Source organism: Hibiscus syriacus, unplaced genomic scaffold, assembly GCF_006381635.1.
Source record: "Hibiscus syriacus cultivar Baekdansim isolate YM2019G1 unplaced genomic scaffold, ASM638163v2 tig00006613_pilon, whole genome shotgun sequence".
NCBI classification, from domain to species: Eukaryota; Viridiplantae; Streptophyta; class Magnoliopsida; order Malvales; family Malvaceae; genus Hibiscus; species Hibiscus syriacus.
In genome coordinates, this window is record NW_024062103.1 from 448,359 (window position 1) to 470,435 (window position 22,077).

General features: G+C 37.4%; 1 protein-coding gene and 2 pseudogenes across 1 annotated transcript; all 3 read right to left on the minus strand.

Annotated features, from left to right (window-relative positions):
* Nucleotides 1–3,776: 3,776 nt before the first annotated feature.
* On the minus strand, nucleotides 3,777–5,356 carry LOC120200875 (annotated as a pseudogene).
* A 6,590-nt stretch (nucleotides 5,357–11,946) lies between these two features.
* LOC120200876 (kinesin-like protein NACK1) lies at nucleotides 11,947–14,828 on the minus strand. Its single transcript, XM_039201610.1, has 10 exons — nucleotides 14,825–14,828; nucleotides 13,681–13,761; nucleotides 13,499–13,599; nucleotides 13,264–13,380; nucleotides 13,099–13,180; nucleotides 12,944–13,011; nucleotides 12,797–12,856; nucleotides 12,525–12,649; nucleotides 12,129–12,327; nucleotides 11,947–12,042 (listed from the first exon to the last, which is right to left on the minus strand). Exons 1-10 carry the CDS (start codon nucleotides 14,826–14,828, stop codon nucleotides 11,953–11,955), a joined length of 927 nt encoding a protein of 308 aa, XP_039057541.1. The 3' UTR covers nucleotides 11,947–11,952.
* Nucleotides 14,829–17,068: 2,240 nt separating this feature from the next.
* Nucleotides 17,069–21,247, minus strand: LOC120200859 (annotated as a pseudogene).
* Nucleotides 21,248–22,077: the final 830 nt, after the last annotated feature.

Sequence of the window (22,077 nt, forward strand, 5' to 3'; positions counted from 1 at the left end):
CGGTTGTTTAAGTTGGACGTTAACATGATGACTGAGATATAATAGTCGTTTGAAATTTTGGGATCAAATTTTTTCATAACAAAGTCAACAAGTTAACGTTCAACTCTAAATATTGTCCATTTTTAATTGAAAATAACGAGTTTGGAACATAATGAGTAGTCAGATTACCATTTTGTAACTTTTAATAGTTGATGGACTAAAAAAAGTAACACGCTATAGTTGAATGATTATTTTATAACTTTTAATAATCGAAAGACTTAATAAAACATTACCTTACAATCAAGGTCCATTTACGTTCTTTACCCTAATAATAATTATAATTTATCTTAAACATGATCTTAAAATTATAAATTTTAATTTCGATCTTTAAAATTGTATAGTTTTATCTCGATTCTAATACTATACACCTGTTGTGGCATAGGGAATGAAAGTGGAGGTATTTTAGGATGCATGGTGCAGCCCAAATGTAGAAGGCTGTGTATGGGGTCTGGACACGTAATCAAGGGAAGTAGGGTTAATTTGGAAATGAGTAGCAGTCAAAGAATTATAATCCACCGCCCCATTTGGTCCCCCTCTCCTCTTTTCCAACGGTGTGCAAGTGACAGGTGATCTAAATACACGTTCAAGATAAGATATGTGAGTTGAAGGATGCTTTCGACCTTTGCCTTCTTTGCCCCTTCCATCTTTCTTGCCAACTTGCATTGCGATGTTTCTGGATCGTTAACAAATATCGTTTGACGTAATGGGTTTTCATTTGTGTTTGTTGTATCAATTCGTATCGTGAATATTTATGGTATTTGATTTGTGTTAGTCTAGATTCATTGAAAATTAGGGTTGGTGAGCTTAGCAGGAATGGGGTTGTACGATTAGGGTTGTTATGTCCCCATAAGGAAAAATATTATACCATCCAGTTATATATACCCTACCCTACCCTTGCCATTTCTTTCTATAAATAGAGGCCTAGGGGACTTCTCCTATAGATCATCCCCCCAATATGTTTTCTCACTCCAATATTCTTTCCCTTTCCTTTTAAAGTAACATTTAGGGGCAGGAGAGGAGGGGGGAAAGGGGAGAGGTAAGAGGACGCACTGGTGAAAGGTGTTGACAGAAGATAGAGAGCACAGATGATGGTGTGCATATGCGCACCCCACTCCTTTGTGCTCTATAGTCTCTATGCTTCTGTCATCATCTTCAGACCCTCTTATACTCTTCAACACCTTCTCTTTATATAACACGACGTCGGAATGATATATATTTTTTTGTTCCCTGGTTTTCATTTCTTCCTGTGTGTTGTTATGTTTTTGCAGTTTAAAATTTGGAGGCAGCAGGCTTTGCTCAAGATATCCCTTGTCCAGGATCAAGAAGATCTTTATCAGGCCTTTCTGAAAAAGTTTGGTGTACATGAAGCAAGGTTTGAAGTTCGAGTCTTGATGTCGAGTTCTCCTATAGATATTGCATACGCACAATTCAAGATAAGGAAGTTCTTTGGGATTCCCTGGTCTACTCCACCACGTAATCTGTCAAACATTCGGATGCTATGTTATATGCTTATATGCCTTTATTAATCGTCATCGTTAAAGTAATTCCCTCGCCCTGAGGCACCACTTGCTTGTGCAGAATTCCATTTTATCTGTGAACAACGATCGATGACTGTAATAACAGATAACATGTATAGTCGACATATTGATACTTGGACTCCGTACAAGTATCCTTTTATCAACCCATGGGGTCCCTCCAAATTAAGCTGACATCAAGCAAGCTTTCATAGTACTGTACACAAACTGGCCAAAGCTGTAGGACAAGGACAAGAAGAATGAGTCAATACCAATAACCATGCATTCTTGGGCTTCAGGTCAGCTCCCATGTGAAATATAATCATATGTATTTTTAACTATTCAATCATCTTCTCCATGACTGATTCTCTGCTCTGAGCTTCCACCATTCTCAGAATTTCCGGCCACCGTGAGTAACGACTCTCTGTCCAAGTGAAAAGAGGTGAACAGTCACACATACTGCAACAATTTGTTGAGCATCAACATAAGCTAGCTGTGTTTCACAAAAGATAATATCCAGAACTGTGAATTGAGCTTGTTTGCTGCAATCCTAATGATATATATATATATATGGACAAGAATCTAGTTTCATCTCATACAATATCTCTTTCTGTTCCTCTATGCTTTGCCCTACTTGACAAGTCACCACAACTAAGAAGTTGAAAACAGTGGTAAGGTAACATCAGCAGCAGAACCCAATTGAAATGGTGAGGCTGAGAAATCTTATTGTCCCACATCAAATGAATGAGTTAAATGTCGCCCTACCACCCAACACTTCGAACCACCCTTTGGTCCACCCTTCCCCACGGTACCCAAAATAATTGTATGAAAATCTAAGGAAAATGGTAAACAACTATGCAAACTGAGTTGATATCCGCATGATATTAACTTGATTCATAATTTAATATTAATATATAGAGATAAATAAATAAAAACAACATATGGATAGTACAAGCAAGCAATGCTTTCGTGATCATCATGATTTTCGACCCCTTGAACATCAAAATCAATCAATGTTTGGCTTAAAAAAGGCGTAGGGCGAGGTTTGAATCACTCCAAATTTCCATTATTTGTTAGATGAAGCTCCAAACATTTAGAAATCACAATTAAAATATGATCCGATCGTCATGTCATATTTCATTTCATAGATTAAATTTTGATGTTTTGATATTTTTTTCCCAGAAAAATGTTATATTAATAACCTTAATACACAATAATAAATACTCGGTAGTAAGTTGGGATGAATTCAGAATTTTATATAGGATAAACTTTTAAATTTTTCTGAAGGGGTGATTTTATAAAATTTTAGGAGCGAAAATAAATTATTAATAAAAAATATTAATAAAAATTTAAAATATATAATAATTTAATAAAAGATATAAAGAAAAAATTTAAAATATATAATAATTTAAAATTTTCAGAAAAACTATTGTCTCTAGCCATCACCTCTCGATCTATCCTTGATAGTAAGGCCTAAGGCTTGAGTCTTTTAAGATCTTAGGTTTGGATCTCACCCTATGATAAAAATTATATAAAATTTTAATTTAGATTAAGATGTATTTTAATTCGATTTTTAATTCAGCTGTGTTATAATGTTTCTTTTTGAATATATATATTTGATTTACATTCGCTTGACCTTAAATATTTTAATTATGATTATATTTATAATTGTAAAAGTTAACTGCATTACATTTCTCCAACTCTAATTTTAAATTGTTTATTATTTTTTGAATATTTTAATTTCATCCTTAAATTATGATTTTCATCTCTAGATTCCCTTTAATATTCTCGATTCATCACAAATTACGACCTTCAATCTATATTGATCCCCAAACTTTTGAATATTCCATTTTTCATTTCCAAATTCTTTAATGATTTTGGGATGTTATTGGAACGTTTAAAAGTTTGGGAATGAGAACTTTCAAAAAGTTTTGAGATCAATTTAAAATGAATCATAATTTGAAGATAAAATTGGAATGTTAAAAAAAATTTAAGGATTAATTTAAAATAAGAATCATAATTAGAAAAATGTGCCACAATTAACTCTAAGTATAATTGTGTAAATTATCTCTTTATAACTAGCCAAAGAATTTGCTTAAATTTGAAACACTCAAACATTTGTCTCATAATAAAACAAATACCCTAAACAAATAAATAAATAATTTTACTCTCTACAATTCTCTCATCACGATAGGGATGAAGACGAGGAATAAAAATATAATGTTTAGTTATGTAAGAGTTCAAGAGCTCTCAATAGAGTGTGCCTAAACCTATGAATATCGAGGTTGACATTTTGTTGTTGCAAGTACACCGACTTGAATGCATCCCAACTCTGTTTTTGTATGGCGGATGGATTGCTTATAAGTTATAACCTCATGATGTGGTGGATATTGTTGCACCAAAGTACTCTCTTCTGTTTTGATCTTGTATTCCAAGTACCTTAGGTTCATGTCCTTGGATGGCTCTTTAAAGTCGGTTCGGGCCAGCCACTCGAACCCTCCGATCGGAAGAACCTGGATCAAGCCCGCATTCTCCGGAAGAAAACCATGTTGGTCAAGCCTGTTCCATGGACTCCCATCATTACGTCGCAACCATTCACGGTTGCCACTACTCTCGCTATGTTCAAGTCCGCCTTGGCGACGAGTACTTTGTAGCCTAAACTCCTCTCCATCCTTGCGATGTCGTTTGTTTTAGTAAACGCTCTTGTTCGTTTTCTCGAAAGAATGAGGGGTCGGGGTTTTCTTTTCCGGCTGTTACCGGTCATTTTTATAGCAGTGGCTTTTCTCAAGGTGTAAGCACTTCTAAGTTCTAAGAAACTGTCTGAAGTCGTGCATTGAGGATCGTTTCTCAGCTCTTTAGGGTCACGTTTCAGGCCTACGATCACGCTAGGGAAACAATGTACTTGTTCTTCTTTGTCGATGTCGATCGGCTCGTATCTGGAAAGCTTTCGTAGAATAGTTTTGAACCTTTTTTTTTGCTCGGCAAAATATAGATTTATTAATAAAAAGGCTTGAGTCAAGTGTCTCGTTAAAAACCTCCCTAAACTTAAGTGGAGGAAAAGAGTACTCTTGACTAGGATCAAAATACAACTCCAAACGATACAAACGAATCAAAACACAAAACACTCGAAGATGCCCCTAAAAATTTTGAAGCCCGTAGACCAAAGACAAGGCTGAGAACAAAACAACGTTAGGACAAAACAACAGCCTTTGAGCAACAGTAGCTCCTTCAACTGACACTCTAAAAGACTTTACACATACATCATCTCAAGAACCAAGACAAACCGAATAGAACAAAACAAAGCTAACATCATCTAGATGAAAAACAAAATACGACTGCATGACTCAACAGTACCTCTCCAGACCATACGTCGAAAATTTGATTGGTTATGGACCTAATCGACAAAGACAGGACAAAATAACAAGTAGAGCAGCTAACCAAAACCCAGCAACTGCAGAGGTACTACCTCTCCGCGGATTGTTGTCGGTAAACAGAAACTTTACCTCTCTGTCAAACTATCGAGAAGTTTGATATAAAGGGATAATTATGTCCGCGTAGTCATGGAAATTGTTCCCTGCATATCCCCCGAGCGAGAAAACAATTGCCGGAACTTGGTGTTTCTGATCGCATCGTGGCAAGCCCTCAATTATCCCTGATTTTATCGACCATTTCGTCACGTGATTCAAAGCCTCTTCGTCACCTTTTCGAGCGTAAGGACTGATGATCCACGAACTGTTTTCCATGGAGGAAGCGAACATGAAAACTGTAGAGGATTTCCCATGGATCCTTATTTCTCCTTTCATCTCACAGAATTATATTCTTCCGTTAACATTGCAAAATGGAGCTAATTGTTGAGAGCTGCTTCCATTGTTGATCTCTAGCACAAACACAACCCTATTGAACCTAATTATTCCGTTTCTCAATACCGCCTTAGTGTAGTTGGATCCAGGAGTCTTGAAACTGTTCATCATGTCACCGTCATCGTCAGCTAGTGTGTCGGAGCTGATCGAGTCGTTTCTCAATGTCAAATTTGTACTAAAACCAGTATTATTGGCCACCACCATCTCAATCTCAGACCTGCTTGTTTTATCGACATCCATCGGTATGAAACTGCTCGCATCATTGTCCCTTAACTTCAGAGAGCCGACTGAGTCGGTGATTGTTAAAAGTCCAAAGGTTGGCAACCAACTTTGAAAATGGTTTTCAAAGTTTGGTAAATGTTTCTTTGAAAATGGTTTTCAAAGTTTGGTAAATGTTTCTTTGAAAAATGTTTTTCAAAGTTTGGTAGATGTTTGTTGAAAATAGGAATGGGTAAATTCACTTTAGTCATTGCACTGTAGGGTATTTTCAAAGATTAGTCCCTAAGTTTCAACTATAAATACCCTAGCTCATTTAGCTTCAAAACCATCCCAAAAATCATTTCTTTCTCCCAATACTAGAAAGTTTTCTTGTGAGTAGTGAGTGTTTTTTAAACACCTGTAAATTTTTTCTTTTAGTAAAAGATCTGCAGCAGTCCGGAGACGTAAACACAATTGGTTGAACTCCGTTATCAATTTCGGGTATTATTTTTCCGCTTTTATTTCGCATTCTCACTAATCTGGTTATAGGAAAATTACTTGTACTCGGTTTATTTCCTAACAACTGGTATCAGAGCTTTTGGTTGTAAATTTTGTCAATTTTTTTACGAGGTTACTATTCATTAATATTCACGTGAATAGTGAATTTCGTGAATAAAAAAAAAAAATTCGGCGATACAAGTTTGTCGACGAAGGTGTTCTAATACACGGTGGTTCGCAAGAATTGTCAGAAACGATCCAAACGAAACCAAATTCGAATGGGAGCGATGGCTGCAGACGAAGGGAATGTGAAAATTGAAAAGTTCGATGGTGCGGACTTTGGCTTTTGGAAGATGCAGATCGAAGATTTTTTGTACCAGAAAAATCTATATCAACCTCTCTCATGAAAGCAACCAGAGGACATGAAGAATGAAGACTGCGCTCTTCTCGACAGACAAGCCCTCGGAGTTATCCGACTGACGTTATCCCGTAATGTTGCTTTCAACATAGCAAAGGAAAAGACCACATCGGGTCTTATGGTGGCTCTCTCCAGTATGTATGGGAAGCCATCAGCCTCAAACAAAGTGCACTTGATGAGGCGATTATTCAATTTACGGATGACGGAATGGGCATCGATGGCACAACACCTAAATGAACTCAACAAAATCACAACCCAGTTGAGTTCAGTGGAAATTGAATTCGATGATGAAGTTCGAGCTTTAATTCTTTTATCATCTCTACCAGACAGTTGGAATGCTACCGTTACAGCAGTTAGCAGCTCGTCAAGAAATAATAAATTGAAATTCGACGATGTTCGGGGATCTGGTACTGAGCGAAGAAATTCGACGGAGAGAATCGGGTGAAGCATCAACCTCCTCAGCCTTGTACACGGAGTCCAGAGGGAGAACTTCAGAAAGAAATTCAAATCATGGCAGATCGAAATCCAGAAGGGGCAAATCAAGAACAGAAAAGAAATATTTTACCTGTTATAATTGTGGCAATAAGGGCCACTTTAAAAGAGATTGTCGAGCACTGAAGAAAGATACCAACGTACATAATTCTGCCAACATGACAGAGGAGACAAGTGATGCCATGATTCTAAGCGTCAACAGTCCAATTGAATCATGGATCTTGGATTCAGGGGCATCTTTCCACTCCACCCCATGCCAAGAAATCATAGAGAACTATGTCAGTGGTGATTTTGGGAGGGTTCATCTAGCTGATGATGAAACCTTGAAGATCGTCGAAAAATGAGACATCCGATTAAAGTTGTCAAACCAGACCACCTGGACGCTGAAGGGAATGAGACATATTCCTGGCCTCAAAAGAAATTTGATTTCTGTAGGACAGCTTGATGGAGAAGGATATAACATAACCTTTTCAGGCTATGAATGGAAGATTACCAAAGGAGCACTCGTCATTGCTCGTGGTAAGAAGACTGGTACTCTCTATGTAACATCAAATTTAAAGAATATCATTGCATTAGCAGATGCTGATGGAAAATCAAACCTATGACACCAAAGGCTTGTTCATATGAGCGAAAAAGGGATGAAGACACTTTTGTCAAAAGGGAAGCTGCCGGATCTAAAGAATGTAGATGTCGGACTATGCGAGGATTGCATCTTTGGCAAACAAAAGAAAGTCAGCTTTGCAAAGATTGGTAAGACACCCAAGGCTGAAAAGTTAGAGTTGGTACATACTGATGTATGGGGACCATCTTCGGTTCCATCTCTTACAGGCTCATTATATTATGTCACATTCATCGATGATTCTACAAGGAAGGTGTGGGTTTATTTTCTAAAGAAGAAATCAGAAGTCTTTGATACCTTCAGAAAATGGAAGGCCATGGTGGAAAATGAGACTAGTTTGAAAGTTAAGCGGTTGAGGTCTGACAATGGAGGAGAGTACAAAAAATAGAAGATTCAGAGATTTCTGCGCAAACAATGGGATCAAGATGGAGACAACAGTTCCCATGACACCGAAGCATAATGGCGTAGCAGAGCGCATGAACAGAACTCTGAATGAACGTGCCAGAAGCATGAGGATACATGTCGGATTGCCCAAATTTCTATGGGCTGAAGCTATCAACACTGCAGCTTACCTGATCAACTGTGGGCCCTCAGTTCCTTTGGATGGCAGAATACCAGAGGGAGTTTGGAGCAAGAAAGAAATAAACCTTTCACACTTAAGAGTGTTTGGTTGTATTTCTTATGTACACATAAACTCTGCTGAAAGAAGTAAACTTGATGCCAAGTCCAACAAATGTGTCTTTGTTGGTTATGGTGGTGATGAGTTCGACTACCGGTTTTGGGACTATGAAAATCAGAAAATCATCAGAAGCAGATATGTCATTTTCAATGAGAATGTGATGTACAAAGATAGGTCAACTGTAGAATCAAGCAGCTCCAATACCAAAGATGAAACAAAGGAATTTGCTGAGTTCGAGAAGATTTCTGGAAATGATGTTCAGATCAGTCCTGAAGCAGTTCAAGAAGAACCAGGCACACCGGAACTAAGACGCTCATCCAGAATTCCTAAACCAACCCAACGTTATTCTCCTTCTTTGCAATACTTGTTGCTGACTGACAATGGTGAACCAGAGTGCTATGATGAAGCAATGCAAAGTAATGCAAGTGGAGGATTCAGTCAAGTGAGAGTCTTCCATGAAAGATGAGATGGACTCACTTATGTCAAATCAGACGTGAGAATTAGCTGAATTACCACCAGGCAAGAAAGCGCTCCACAACAAGTGGATTTACATGATCAAGGAAGAGCACGATGGGAGCAAACACTACAAAGCAAGATTGGTTGTCAAAGATTTTCAGCAAAAGGAAGGTATTGACTACAATGAAATTTTCTCTCCAGTTGTAAAACTATCTACAATCAGACTGGTGTTGAAAATTGTAGCTGCAGAAAATTTATATCTTGAGCAGTTAGATGTAAAGACAGCTTTCCTTCATGGTGATTTGGAGGAAGAAATCTATATGAGGCAGCCAGAAGGCTTCATAGAGGCAGGCAAGAAAAACCTGGTATGCAGGTTGAAGAAGAGCTTGTATGGTTTAAAACAAGCTCCTAGACAGTGGTACAAGAAGTTCGATAGCTTCATGGGTAGCAGTGGTTTTACCAGGTGCCAAGCAGATCATTGTTGCTACATCAAGAGGTTCGGTAATAGGTTTATTATTTTATTGTTGTACGTTGATGACATGCTCGTTGCAGGCTCAAACATGCAAGAGATTATACACTTGAAGCAAAAATTGTCGAAGCAGTTTGCTATGAAGGATCTGGGTGCTGCAAAGCAGATTCTTGGGATGAGGATCAAGAGAGACACAAAGTCGGGGACTTTGATGTTATCACAGGCTGAGTACATCAACAAAGTACTCTTCAGGTTCAACATGCAAGATGCTAAACCAGTAAGTACACCTTTAGGTGTTCATTTTAGACTCTCCAAAGAACAGTCACCAAAGACGGAGGAAGAACGTGCACACATGGTAAATGTGTCGTATGCCTCAGCAATTGGAAGTCTGATGTATGCCATGGTATGTACCAGACCAGATATTGCTCATGCAGTGGGAGCTGTTAGCAGGTACATGAATAATCCGGGCAAGGTACACTAGGAAGCAGTCAAATGGATCCTCAGATATATGCGGGGTACCACAAACAAAACACTTTGTTTCAAAGGTGGAGATACGATACTAACAGGCTATGTAGATGCTGACTTAGCCGGAAATGTTGACATCAGAAGGAGCACTACAGGGTATATCTATACTCTAGGAGGAACCGCAGTGAGTTGGGTTTCTCAACAACAGAAGATAGTTGCTCTCTCCACAACTGAAGCAGAATATATCGCTGTTACGGAAGCTAGCAAGGAGATGGTTTGACTCCAAAGTTTCTTGGAAGAGTTAGGCAAGAAACAAGAAAACAATGTCTTGTATTGCGACAGTCAAAGTGCTATCCATCTAGCAAAGAATCCGTCTTTTCATTCCAAGACAAAGCACATACAATTACGATATCATTTTATCAGGTCTCTTCTGGAAGATGGGATTTTGAAACTTGAAAAGATCAGTGGAGCTCAAAATCCAACAGACATGTTGACAAAGACGGTGACCACGGACAAACTGAAGTTGTGTTCAACTTCAGTTGGCATGCAAGAATAACAAGACTAGAAATGCTGCTGCATCGATCGAGGTGTGAAGACAGATTAAAATCAGTCTTCAAGTGGGAGATTGTTAAAAGTCCAAAGGTTGGCAACCAACTTTGAAAATGGTTTTCAAAGTTTGGTAAATGTTTCTTTGAAAATGGTTTTCAAAGTTTGGTAAATGTTTCTTTGAAAAATGTTTTTCAAAGTTTGGTAGATGTTTGTTGAAAATAGGAATGGGTAAATTCACTTTAGTCATTACACATTAGGGTATTTTCAAAGATTAGTCCCTAAGTTTCAACTATAAATACCCTAGCTCATTTAGCTTTAAAACCATCCCAAAAATCATTTCTTTCTCCCAATACTAGAAAGTTTTCTTGTGAGTAGTGAGTGTTTTGTAAACACCTGTAAATTTTCTCTCTTAGTAAAAGATCTGCAGCAGTCCGGAGACGTAAGCACAATTGGCTGAACTCCGTTATCAATTTCGGGTATTATTTTTCCGCTTTTATTTCGCATTCTCACTAATCTGGTTATAGGGAAATTACTTGTACTCGGTTTATTTCCTAACAGTGATCTTCAGCATTTTCAGATCAACGTCCATGAACAAACTCTTATTTACTACAAAATAAACGGGGGACGTTCACTAAATTATAATTATAATATTTTCACGTAGGTCACGCAAAAAGAAAGAAAAGATCGAATGGGGGAACTTACTAACTGGTAAAGGACTCAAGTAGGGCTTGAAGACCGTGCAGAAGCTCAATGCCACGAGAAAGCAAGCAAGAAATGCTCCATATCCCAACTTCTTTTGGTCATACTTACTAAAGCTTCTAGCCAAAATTGTATCGTACATCATTTTCTCACCCATTGTTCTTTTTCCACTCAACAAAACTAATCGCATTCAAACTTTGATGTAATTAAAGACTCATTATATATGTATGTATAACACTCAAGCTTTGATTGAAGAATACGACGGTGGAAGGAAGCCCAAGAGTATAAATTTAAATATGATCGGACTTGAAGCAGCTAGAGGCGGCGAATCAAAGCTTGGTGATACATATATATGTATTTTTGTGGGTCAAATTAATTTAGAGGAGGTTGGCTAGAAGTTTCAATGAGAACTATTGCTCCCCACGATTTTCTTATATTTTTATATCGGATTTTCTAAATTCTTGCAAGGGTTTCGACCAACACTTCCCTAAATTGGCGGTTGAGACAAATAATATATATTAGTATTTAAGGTAAATTACGCATTTAATACTTAAACTATCAGTTTTTGTATGTTTTAGCATATTAATTTTCAGTTTTTTAAAAATCATACGTAAAGTTTTGTTTTTGTTTCACTTTAGTACCCGCCGTTAGAAACTTTAGTTTTTGTTTCATTTTAGTACCATATTCTAAATTTACTTATTCTTCAATATATAAAGTATGAAATAAATTGACTCAAGATGAAGACGGTTCTGAATAGCTTATTCGAAATGTGATTACTTCTTGTATTTTTAAGTCTTTCTCCCTAGAAGGATCAGGGGTGCGAAGCTCAGCATCCAGCCTGGCTACTTCTTTCTGCAGATGCTTGATAATTTACTTATTCGAAACAACCTAACAAAGTTTCCAAACAAAAAATTATTGTCAGTTCATTTGGAAATCCTTGTCAATCTCGTAGAGCGGGAATGAAAGATAAGTACCATGTTGACTTGTGCATTATTTGTCACTTCCTTTCCCCGGGTAGCGAAGAAGAGAGTATTACGAGATTGTTTTCTTTCTGCAGATGCTTGACAATTTGCTTATTCGAAACAACCTAACAAAGTTTCCAAACAAAAAATTATTGTCAGTTCATTTGGAAATCCTTGTCAATCTCGTAGAGCGGGAATGAAAGATAAGTACCATGTTGACTTGTGCATTATTTGTCACTTCCTTTGCCCGGGTAGCGAAGAAGAGAGTATTACGAGATTGTTCAAATTGACCTAGTGCTGGACTCAAAGTACATATGATGGCAGTACGTGCATTTCCACCTAGTGAGTGCTGCAGTATTCGAGTAAACTTCGAATCCCTATATGGTATATGACCACTTATTTTACCAACGCTGCAAAAAGAAATCAATCAATCATGAACAAAATGATAATAGAACTTAAAATAAAACTGAAAGTGTTGATGTAGTTGATACCAAATGCTAAAATATGTAACTTTCTGAAGTTCATTCATTATTTTTCTACCACTTCATTATATTTGAAACTGATGCACTGATATATGAACAGAAAATGTGCTAGAATAGACTCTGACCTGAGTTTTCTGATTACAGTTGTCAGGGTCATGAAACTAAGGTTAATATGACAGCCTTCCCTGAGCCTTGCACCATCAGCATTTATTTGTGAAGCTCTTTCACTTCCAGCTAGATCTACAAAGTTCTGCAAGTTTGGTCCCAGCATATTGTCATCAGAACAACAATCCGTACAGCTTTTTTATTATATTTGTATAAGACTTGTCCAGCTATCTACAACTAGTAAAGTAAGTGTGGATTGTACAGCTCATAGAAGGGATATGATCACTTTTACCAGGCTTGCAACAAATGATCTCACACAATCAGAATTTTCGCGCAGAGTACTCTCGATTGTCTACAATGTAAGCCAAGGAAATTTATGAATTAGCTTCCATAAGGCATCGAATATACTAACAAAACCAACAAAAATCCTCATTCATACCAGCCTTATTATTTGGTGCGACCGTGAGCTAGAATCATTTAGGGCAGTTTCTCCAACTTGTCTTTGAGCTACAACAAATGCCAGTAAAACAGTTAGACTCGCTTTTAATAGAGGGAAAAGGTCTTCTAACTCAAATCAATTGCTTCATTAATTACCTTCACAAATCCTAATTAGATGCCTTATATGCTGATCATTGCTGGCTGTTTCTTCCACCAACTTCTCATCCACAGTACCTTTCTGCAAGCAGATTAAACAGACAAAAATCTTGTAAATGACTGGAGGAGGATTGAAATCATAGGTGCTTAAATAACAGCCATTACCTCCGGATCATCTAGAAGCTTGAGACTACGGTCAGATTCAGAATTCAACAGGTCTCTAACATTCTCATTATAAATTTCTAGTCCCGAAATTTTAATGGTAAAATCTCTCTCTGGTGTCTGCAGCAATTTCAAATAGAAAACAAAACAATTGAGGAAACATATAAAATCCAAACTCCAAATCAAATTATGGGCAACAAGAAAAATAGTTAAAACTTCAAGGGAAGCTGAATCGCACATTCATTATATGCTGGTAGATGTCATTAACAGCCTTCTCTGTTATTCCTCTCATCGTGTATGTCTTCCCACTGCTGGTTTGGCCATATGCAAATATAGTAGCTGTATCAGAAATTACATAATTTCAAGTGTTCAATAAAGGGAAAACAAACAATTAATAAACAATCATCAGAATTGAAATACCACTTATGCCTCCCAAAGCAGACAAAGCAACATTCTTCACTCCTTCATAAACCGTTTCATTTACGCATAATGGTCCAAACACTTTATCAGAGCAAAAAAACATTAAAAGGAAGGCGATTTTCCCGATATATCACCGGTGACCGGTAATATTATCGATCTAACATCGGTCAGACTATATTTCCCGATTTAACACCCTTAGCAATAAAGCGCGCCCCCTGCACCGCGCTATACGATGATTTGGTGCCACGTGAGGTATAGCGCGCCCCCTGCACCGCGCTATACGGTGAGCTGGCGCCACGTGGGTATAGCGCGGCCCCTGCAGCGCGCTATACTTGTATATCTGACACGTGGGATATAGCGCGGTGCAGGGGGCGCGCTATACCCCTAATTACTCACGTCCCCATCCTTAATCACTTTTATCACACTAAATTTTCTCAAATTCTCTAAATTTCTCTCAAATACTCTCTTTTTAAGGTATATTTTATAATATTTTTACTATTATGTTTTTACTTTATTTAATATTTTACTAATATAATTCTTTTGCAGATATATAATGGAAGACAGTCTACTTCGCTCGGATGAAAATCATATATATCTACACTTTGCTGATACGATAACATTTTAACGTTTTAATTTAATTTAAATTATTAGTAATATTTAGTTATTTATTTAATGCATGATTATTAGATTAAGAATTAAATATCTCGACACTTTGCTGATACGGTAATATTTTAACGTTTTAATTTAATTTAAATTATTAGTAATAATTAGTTGATTCATTTAATACATGATTATTAGATTAAGAATTAATTTTTGTAATTATTTATTTTTAGGAGAATGGTCGTGTATTAGATCCTTTTATTAGGAATCTTAAGTTAGTGATACCCAGCCGTGTCTTGCCGTATTTAGTAGAGGCTGAATTCGGTTACATAGGTAGATATCAGGGTCACTGTAAGATAGAGCCAGACCTGATTTCTGCCTTAGTATAGCGGTGGAGGCCGGAGACCCACACATTCCATCTTCCGTGCGGAGAGTGCACGATCACGCTTGAGGACAAAGGGTGGTTGCCACATTGGACCCAAAGACTACATTGCTGCTTTGATCCTAGCTCCACGATCAATTCTTCTTGCTAAGTTTCACTTACCCATGCGCACAATTAATTGACGCTCATCATTCTTCTTGTACCTTCCATGGTAGTTAGCGGCAATGTGTCGAAGACAATACTTATGTTAGACAAAGGGTGGTTGCTACATTGGACCCAAAGACTCCATTGCTGCTTTGATCCCAGCTCCGCGATCTAAAATGACACAGATGTTTTCCCTCGTGATAACATGTGCCCGTAAATTTCGGAGGAAAAAAGCCCAAGAAGTTGTATCTTCTCCTTCGACAAGAGCAAAAGCAACTGGAAGAATGTTGCGATTGCCATCTTGGACAACTGCCAATAATAAAACTTGCTTGTATTTTCCATACAAGAAAGTCTCGTCGATCTGGACCACAAGCTTGCAGTATTTGACAGCATTAACGCACTGTGGGTAACTCCAAAAAACTCGGTAGAGTTGGCATCGATCGCGAAGAACTCGATCATTATGGTATGCATAGGAGGTTTCGAAGTCCACAATTGTCCTAGGATTCAACGTTCGCACCAGCCTAAACTAACCTGGAAGTTCGTTGTAAGATACATCTCATTCGCCATGAAGTTTGACAATGGCATTTTGTTTTGCCAACCAAGCTTTTTTATAGGAGACAGTGTACACATACTGCGATTGTATAGCTAAAATCAACACTGCAATAGCTATATGAAAGCTTGCTTTGACCATGGGCATGATGGCTTGGCATATCACTTCAGAGTCCAAGTTGGGATGATCTTGGTTGACCCCTCCAGCACAACATGTGTGAGGACCGTTGTATATTGTTAGTTCCCATCTGTTGTTTTTCCTCTTCCTCTTCGATACGCAAACCATCCAATTGCATCTGTTTTCGCGCTGGGCACAGTAGCATACATATTTTTCGGTCGTGGAGCGGTCTACTCTGGACTGAACAGAATTACGTATATTGTAATTTTTGATAGCCATCATCGCTTCTTCTTTGCTTGAAAACTCCATGCCTAAAGATAACTCACCATTATTTATTGATGAGTAATACCCATAGTCACAGAGATGAGGCATATCCGCACTATACAAAATTATGTCAGGAGTAAAGGTATAGCGCGGTACCTGATCCGCACTATACCCCTACGTGGCGTATAGCGCGCTGCAGGGACCGCGCTATACCCACGTGGCGCCAGCTCACCGTATAGTGCGGTGCAGGGGGCGCGCTATACTCCACGTGGCGCCAAATCATCGTATAGCGCGGTGCAGAGGGCGCTTTACTGCTAAGGGTGTTAGATCAAGAAATATAGTCTGACCGGTGTTAGATCAGTAATATTACCGGTCACCAGTGATATATCGGGAAAATCACCTAAAAGGAAACCCAAACATTAAAAGCGGCACCGGGTTTCAAGTTTTATCAACGACTTTTCGATTTATACTTATAAATAGTTTAAGAGTAAAATATTTAATTATTAAATATTTAAAAATTATTAAATAATTATTAAATTTATTAAATTATCATAAAACTATCACGATAATATTATAATAATTATAAAATTTTGATAAAACTTCATTATCATTTTAAAACAATTCAATAAATTTAAAAATTATTTTATAATGATTTGATAAATTTAATTATTATATATCAATAAATTTAATTAGTATTTTTCACCTAAAAGTACATTTTTATTTGAAATCGTAACCTTTTATATGAAATTTGTTGACAAAAATGCATTAGAGGTCCGTATACTTTTGGGAAAAAGAACCAATGTGGTTCTCATATTATTTTTCGCTCAATGTGTCCTTCCAACTCAGAAAATAAGTCCAATGTGACCATTTGACCAACGTTTTTCATCATTGATCGTTACGATACTGATGTGACAATCCACAGTGTTGACATGGCAATCCACAGTGGTTGATAATGTGACAGATAACATGACAGATGAGCTAAATTGATAACTCAAACATGAAAAATAGACTGTCACTCAGTACCGTAATCCGCCACGTCAGCACCATAACGGTCAAACGACGAAAAAAGTTGGTAAAAAGGCCACATTAGAATTGTTTTTTGAATTGGAGGACTACATTGAAAGGAAAAAGAATACGAGGGCCACATTGGTTTTTTTACAAAAGTATAAGGGCCTCTTATTCCTTTTTTTTCCCCAAAAAATATTTTTAGATTAAAAGGGACAATGATTGTAAAAGTAATACCTGTAAGAGAACGTCATAGGTTCGAATATGCGTGGGAGGTGTACATTCGAGTGATAAATCCTTAAAGAGTTATCGGACATCTAAAGAATATAATACCAGCCAAATACTTATTATTTACAATGACTATCAGTTGCTTAGAACTTAGAAGATAGCATTGGAACTAAGGGGGAAAGGGAAAAAGAAGTACACTTGCAACTTAGATATGAATAGATGATCATATCTGACCACTCTCATTGTTGGCAAATGTTCGTTTCCATGCAGTGATGCATAATTCACCTTCAACCCCCTGTGATAAAGGATCTCGGGGACGTCAAATCGTCTTCTGAATTCGACTTCAATATGTTTATTCCGACCCCATTTTCGTTTACGGTGTTGAAATACGTCCGACTCGCTTCCCAGTTACCGCCGTCTGCTTGCATTTCGCCCGGAAAATATCCCTCCATCGAACAATTGGTGAGATACGCATTTTGTTGGAATGATCTCACCATGGTTTGTTGATGATTGGGGTAGGGGTCTACCACATGATCCCCTGTATAAAAATTTACATATAAAACATTACTAAAAGGGTCTCAGAACATCAACTAGCCAGACACTAATAAAAGAACTAGCTTGTGCTCCTTGGAAAAGGGATTACCTTGTGTGAGAAGGCCAATTTCATTGGAAATTTCTTCTCTCTCTTCCAAGGAAGACCAATTTGCGTATGCTTGTCTGACCAAGTTTTCAAAGTATGCCTGCAAATGGAAATGCCATTAGGACTAGTAGACATTTAAGACCCAAAATACATTAACAGAATATTTAGTTTAGTAACCAATGTCCTATTGGATCGAGTGATAAATGAACTCAATACCCCTTAAGCTGGGAGAACTTATCCTCCAAAATGGGATCTTATCCGATCTAGTTCAGCTTAGATAGGACCCTTTTGGCTACTAAACATTGAGGGGTGTCAGACACATACTTTGTTATTACCACTGAGGTTGTGAGTAGGATAAAAACTCCCATTAATCTCTGCTTTAAGAATTTGGCAAATGGGATTCAACCAGATTCTGCAATTCGATCCTCCAAAAACATAATATTTGTTTCCCATGACACAAGTCTTGGCATGCTTGATTGTGACGCTCCACATTTTCTCAGACATTCCGATTCCTAAAATCTGCTTCAACGCGGTTACAAAACAAGTTATTTATGATCATATATAAGAAGAGTTCATATATGTTTGATACATTAGCTGTATAACAATTTTATACACTGTTAGCGAAATTACAAGTGATTGCAAATACTTACAGTTCTAAGCCTGGCATGATCGACCACCCACATTTTCAAGAAGTCCTGCACTGTGTTAATGCACGCGGAGGCTAGCCTTTTGTGGAATACCCCATCTTTACCGATCTTCTCTAGACGCCAAACCTCATCTCCCAACGTGGGTGGATGATGTTTCTTGTATACTTCAATACCAAATAATTTGTATAAGATTCTTTTCCCAAGTAATGCACATATATTGGTCAAAAGAAATCATAGGACTTAATCCTAAATTTTAGGTAGTCGAGGGACCGAAACTACAATCCGACTTAAACTGAAAAGTAGATGATATTGATTGAAACACATGGTTTTGGTGTTATTTATGGCAAGTAATATCATAGATCGACCTAATATGGAGAAGTGGTGCTGCACTTTGTTGACTGAAAATGACTTGAAATGGTTTTGTGACCATGGAAGGGACGCAGACTTTTATATATAAAACTCCCAACTTGAAATTTGACTTAAAAGAAACATATATAAATCTCAGGTATGGTCAGATGCAAAGTACAACAGCTCTGCTAGAAACCGAGGGGAATATAGGCAAACGCCGTTGTTATTGAAAAGTTTTGTAGGTTATGTGCCCAGTATCTATCATTTTCAATGTAGCTTGTTGATGATTGAAAATTAATTAAGTTAGATTCTAAGTTCGCCATCAAAATCTTAATCATATCTGTTGTTAGTACTAGTTGATGTTGTTTAGGACCACTTGATGTGATATATAGGTTTAATTACATCAGACACTTTTAAATTAGGGTTTAAATCTTAAGATAATTATTTTGTTTATCATTAAACCATGAGTTATTATATTTTAATCATTAAATAATTTTATCGTCAATGAAGTCTTGGTTTTAATCAAGTCACGATTACACGAATAAGTTTCAATATTTACATATGATATCAATTTAGTCCTAGTTAAGGAAAACAAGAACGAGTTTGAGGTAATTTGAACCTAAGACCTAGGTATAGGCACAGTGATTTAACGATTGAATCAAGTTAAGTTTTGTTTCATGTTTGACAAAAATTTATAGTATTTGGGTTAAATTAGAATTGTTACAATATATTTGCAAAATAATAATGAGTATAAGGGGATTTGAAAACTTGGACTCGAGTGAAGGTGTGGCACGATAAAAAAATTAGCTGACCCTTATTCTCATATGTAATGAGGTAAGGGGAGGTAGGATAGTAGGCTGCCCCTAACGCCAAGTAAAGAGAAGCTTCCGTAGTAGACCTCTGAATTATGAAATGTCCTCCGTGAGACTCGATCCCACGACCCTAAGGTTAAGAGCCTTGTGCTCTCCAACTGAGTTGAATGGTCATTTCAGGTGTGGCACGATAAATCAAGTTAAGTATTAGTTTTATGGTCGATAAAAGATATATTTATGTTAAATTCTAGATTGATCGAAACTAGATTAAAAGTTCAATGATTTATTTGATATAAAATGTATTTAGTAGTAAGAATAAAATCAACCACATAGTTTAGTGGCCAATAAGATAGTTTGTTCTAAATTTTAAATTAATCACTAACTTGAAAGTATTCTAATGAACTCTCAAGTATCATATCATATCTATCGGAAATTTTTTATCAATCTAGTTCACACGTTAAATGTCAGCTCAAAATGATGGATTATATATAAAGCATATAAATAAATTATATACATGTGTGCCTATTGGACAACTTATCTAATGTGTTAGGTTTGTACATATTTATAATTTGATTCATGTACTTTAAATATGCTTCACATCAAGTTCGAACTGACATTTAATGTCCATATTGATAAAATGCAAACTTTGAAAACTAAAAGGTTTTTGAAATGTTGAGACCAATTTGAAATCTGGACGGTAGTTTAGGACGTTTGGTGTAATTATCCGTGTAATATAAATTCTCACATGTATATAACTATGGAAGAAGAACGAAACTTACGTTCGCACGATGGTCTTTGACAACAAAAGCTTCAGTCATGGCTTCTCGAATCCGAACACCATTGGAGCTCTCTTGCGCGACCTTTGCACCGATTCTGAACTTCCGGCTCCGAATCCAGCTCGAGTTATCCGTTAATTCGATACCTCCGACCAAGCCAACTCCGTCACGCAACGTGACCGCCGACTCTCCGGTAAGCAAGGGACGTCCCCGGTTCTTTCCCTCACGATGCTCCGGTCAAACTCTTCGCTACTCCAACTCTTACCGTCGACAGACGGAAAATCGCCGTCCAGAACCACGATCTATTTTAATCGGGCTCGGGAAAAGAACCGGGACCGTTTGGTTTCCCCTGGCATCAACCAACATGACTCGAAGCTGGTTGCTCTCTTCGTCCACGATCTTGCTTCCGGTAAAGATAGGAACGGTGAGGGTTTAGGGAAAACCAGCTCGAGGGTCGATGGCTCCGGCGCTGGATTCGAAGAGACGGGGACTTGTTGAAAAAACGGATTCGGTTTCGAAGACTGCGCTCTACTTCTTCGCTTACCTGAAAACGTATCGTAAATCAGTAACGGAAAACAAACTCTTAACAGAAATCACAACGAAAACCAATGATTCAAAAGCTTAAAAGTGATAACATGAATACTAATTAAGATTAATGCTTTTAAGTGATCTTGAAACATACCACTCTTCTAAGGACCGGTTCCAGAGCTGTAGACAAGCGGTTAACCATGGCATCGTCCCCGATCACACTGTAAATAATAAACAACCAAGGAAATTAGCTTTGAATTGCACCAATCCGATTCGGCACTCAAAATAACTAGAATTCACATGATTATCAACACCAAAAATTTCACACACTCAAACAATCAGAATTCATACGAAGCAAAAAAAGGAGAGGCTTCATGCGTTTCTCCTTCGTCGACTCATCTGGACCAGAACATAACTCACTAAGAACTCGTTTCATCGCCATCTTCTTCAGGTGAATGATATATTTGAAAGCAAAAAAACAAACAAACCAACAACAGAAAAGGGAAGATCGAAAGAGAAAATATGAGGAAATTGATGTTTAAAAACAATGATGTAAGAGAGGGTTTAAATACAAGGAAGGTTTGTAAAATAATAATAAGAAGAAAAAGCAGGCTCTTGGAAATTTAGAGGAAAGCAGGGTAACCGCCACGTAGTAACCTATGTAATTTGTACATGTATTAGTATAATTTAATGACTTTGACCTCATCTTCCTTTGAGTCAACCGTTTCACTTTATCAACCTACATGATCTGGGCTGTATCTTGGCCCAGTTTCAAAATATTCTCAAATCCTAACTCGTTTTATCCGATTTATATGGTTAAGGCAGAAAGGTAAGTCCATGTAGTTAAATAAAAAAAAAAACTAATCTGATCGCGACCCTTCAACTCAGAAAATGAACTCAAGGTTTGAAAATGAACTTAAGGTGACCGCTTGACCAATATTTTTCTGTTGACTGTTACAATACTTGTGTGTCAGTTCACAGTACTGATGTTGGTCAACGATGTTGATATTACAGACCATCTCATTTGAGTTACCAATTTAGTAAAGTTGTTATGTCATCCACCACGTTAATCTATTACTATGGACTCGAGGATTCAATAAGTGATTGGATAGCGGTAGTGATCGTTATATCGCAGTCGCAACGGCATCCGAGACAACTATCGTGAAAAATAGCAGTGTGAAGTGAATCACACCAATAACGACGGTTGTAGTCACAATTTAACGAATAACGAATAATTGTGGAATAGTGGACCTTTAATCACTCATTTGGAAAAATTAACGACCACGATACACACAAAGACCGCAATAACATCAGTTACATTCGCAATCGCGATAAACGCAACGCGACTGCTATCAC

What these genes read in the sequence shown, in the direction of transcription:
- LOC120200876 (XM_039201610.1), bottom strand. An exon ending in GATCATTTGTTGCAAGCCTG is followed by an intron (nt 12,650 to 12,796) that starts GTAAAAGTGATC and finishes CCAAACTTGCAG; the next exon opens with AACTTTGTAGATCTAGCTGG. An exon ending in ATAATGCACAAGTCAACATG is followed by an intron (nt 12,043 to 12,128) that starts GTACTTATCTTT and finishes AAACTTTGTTAG; the next exon opens with GTTGTTTCGAATAAGCAAAT.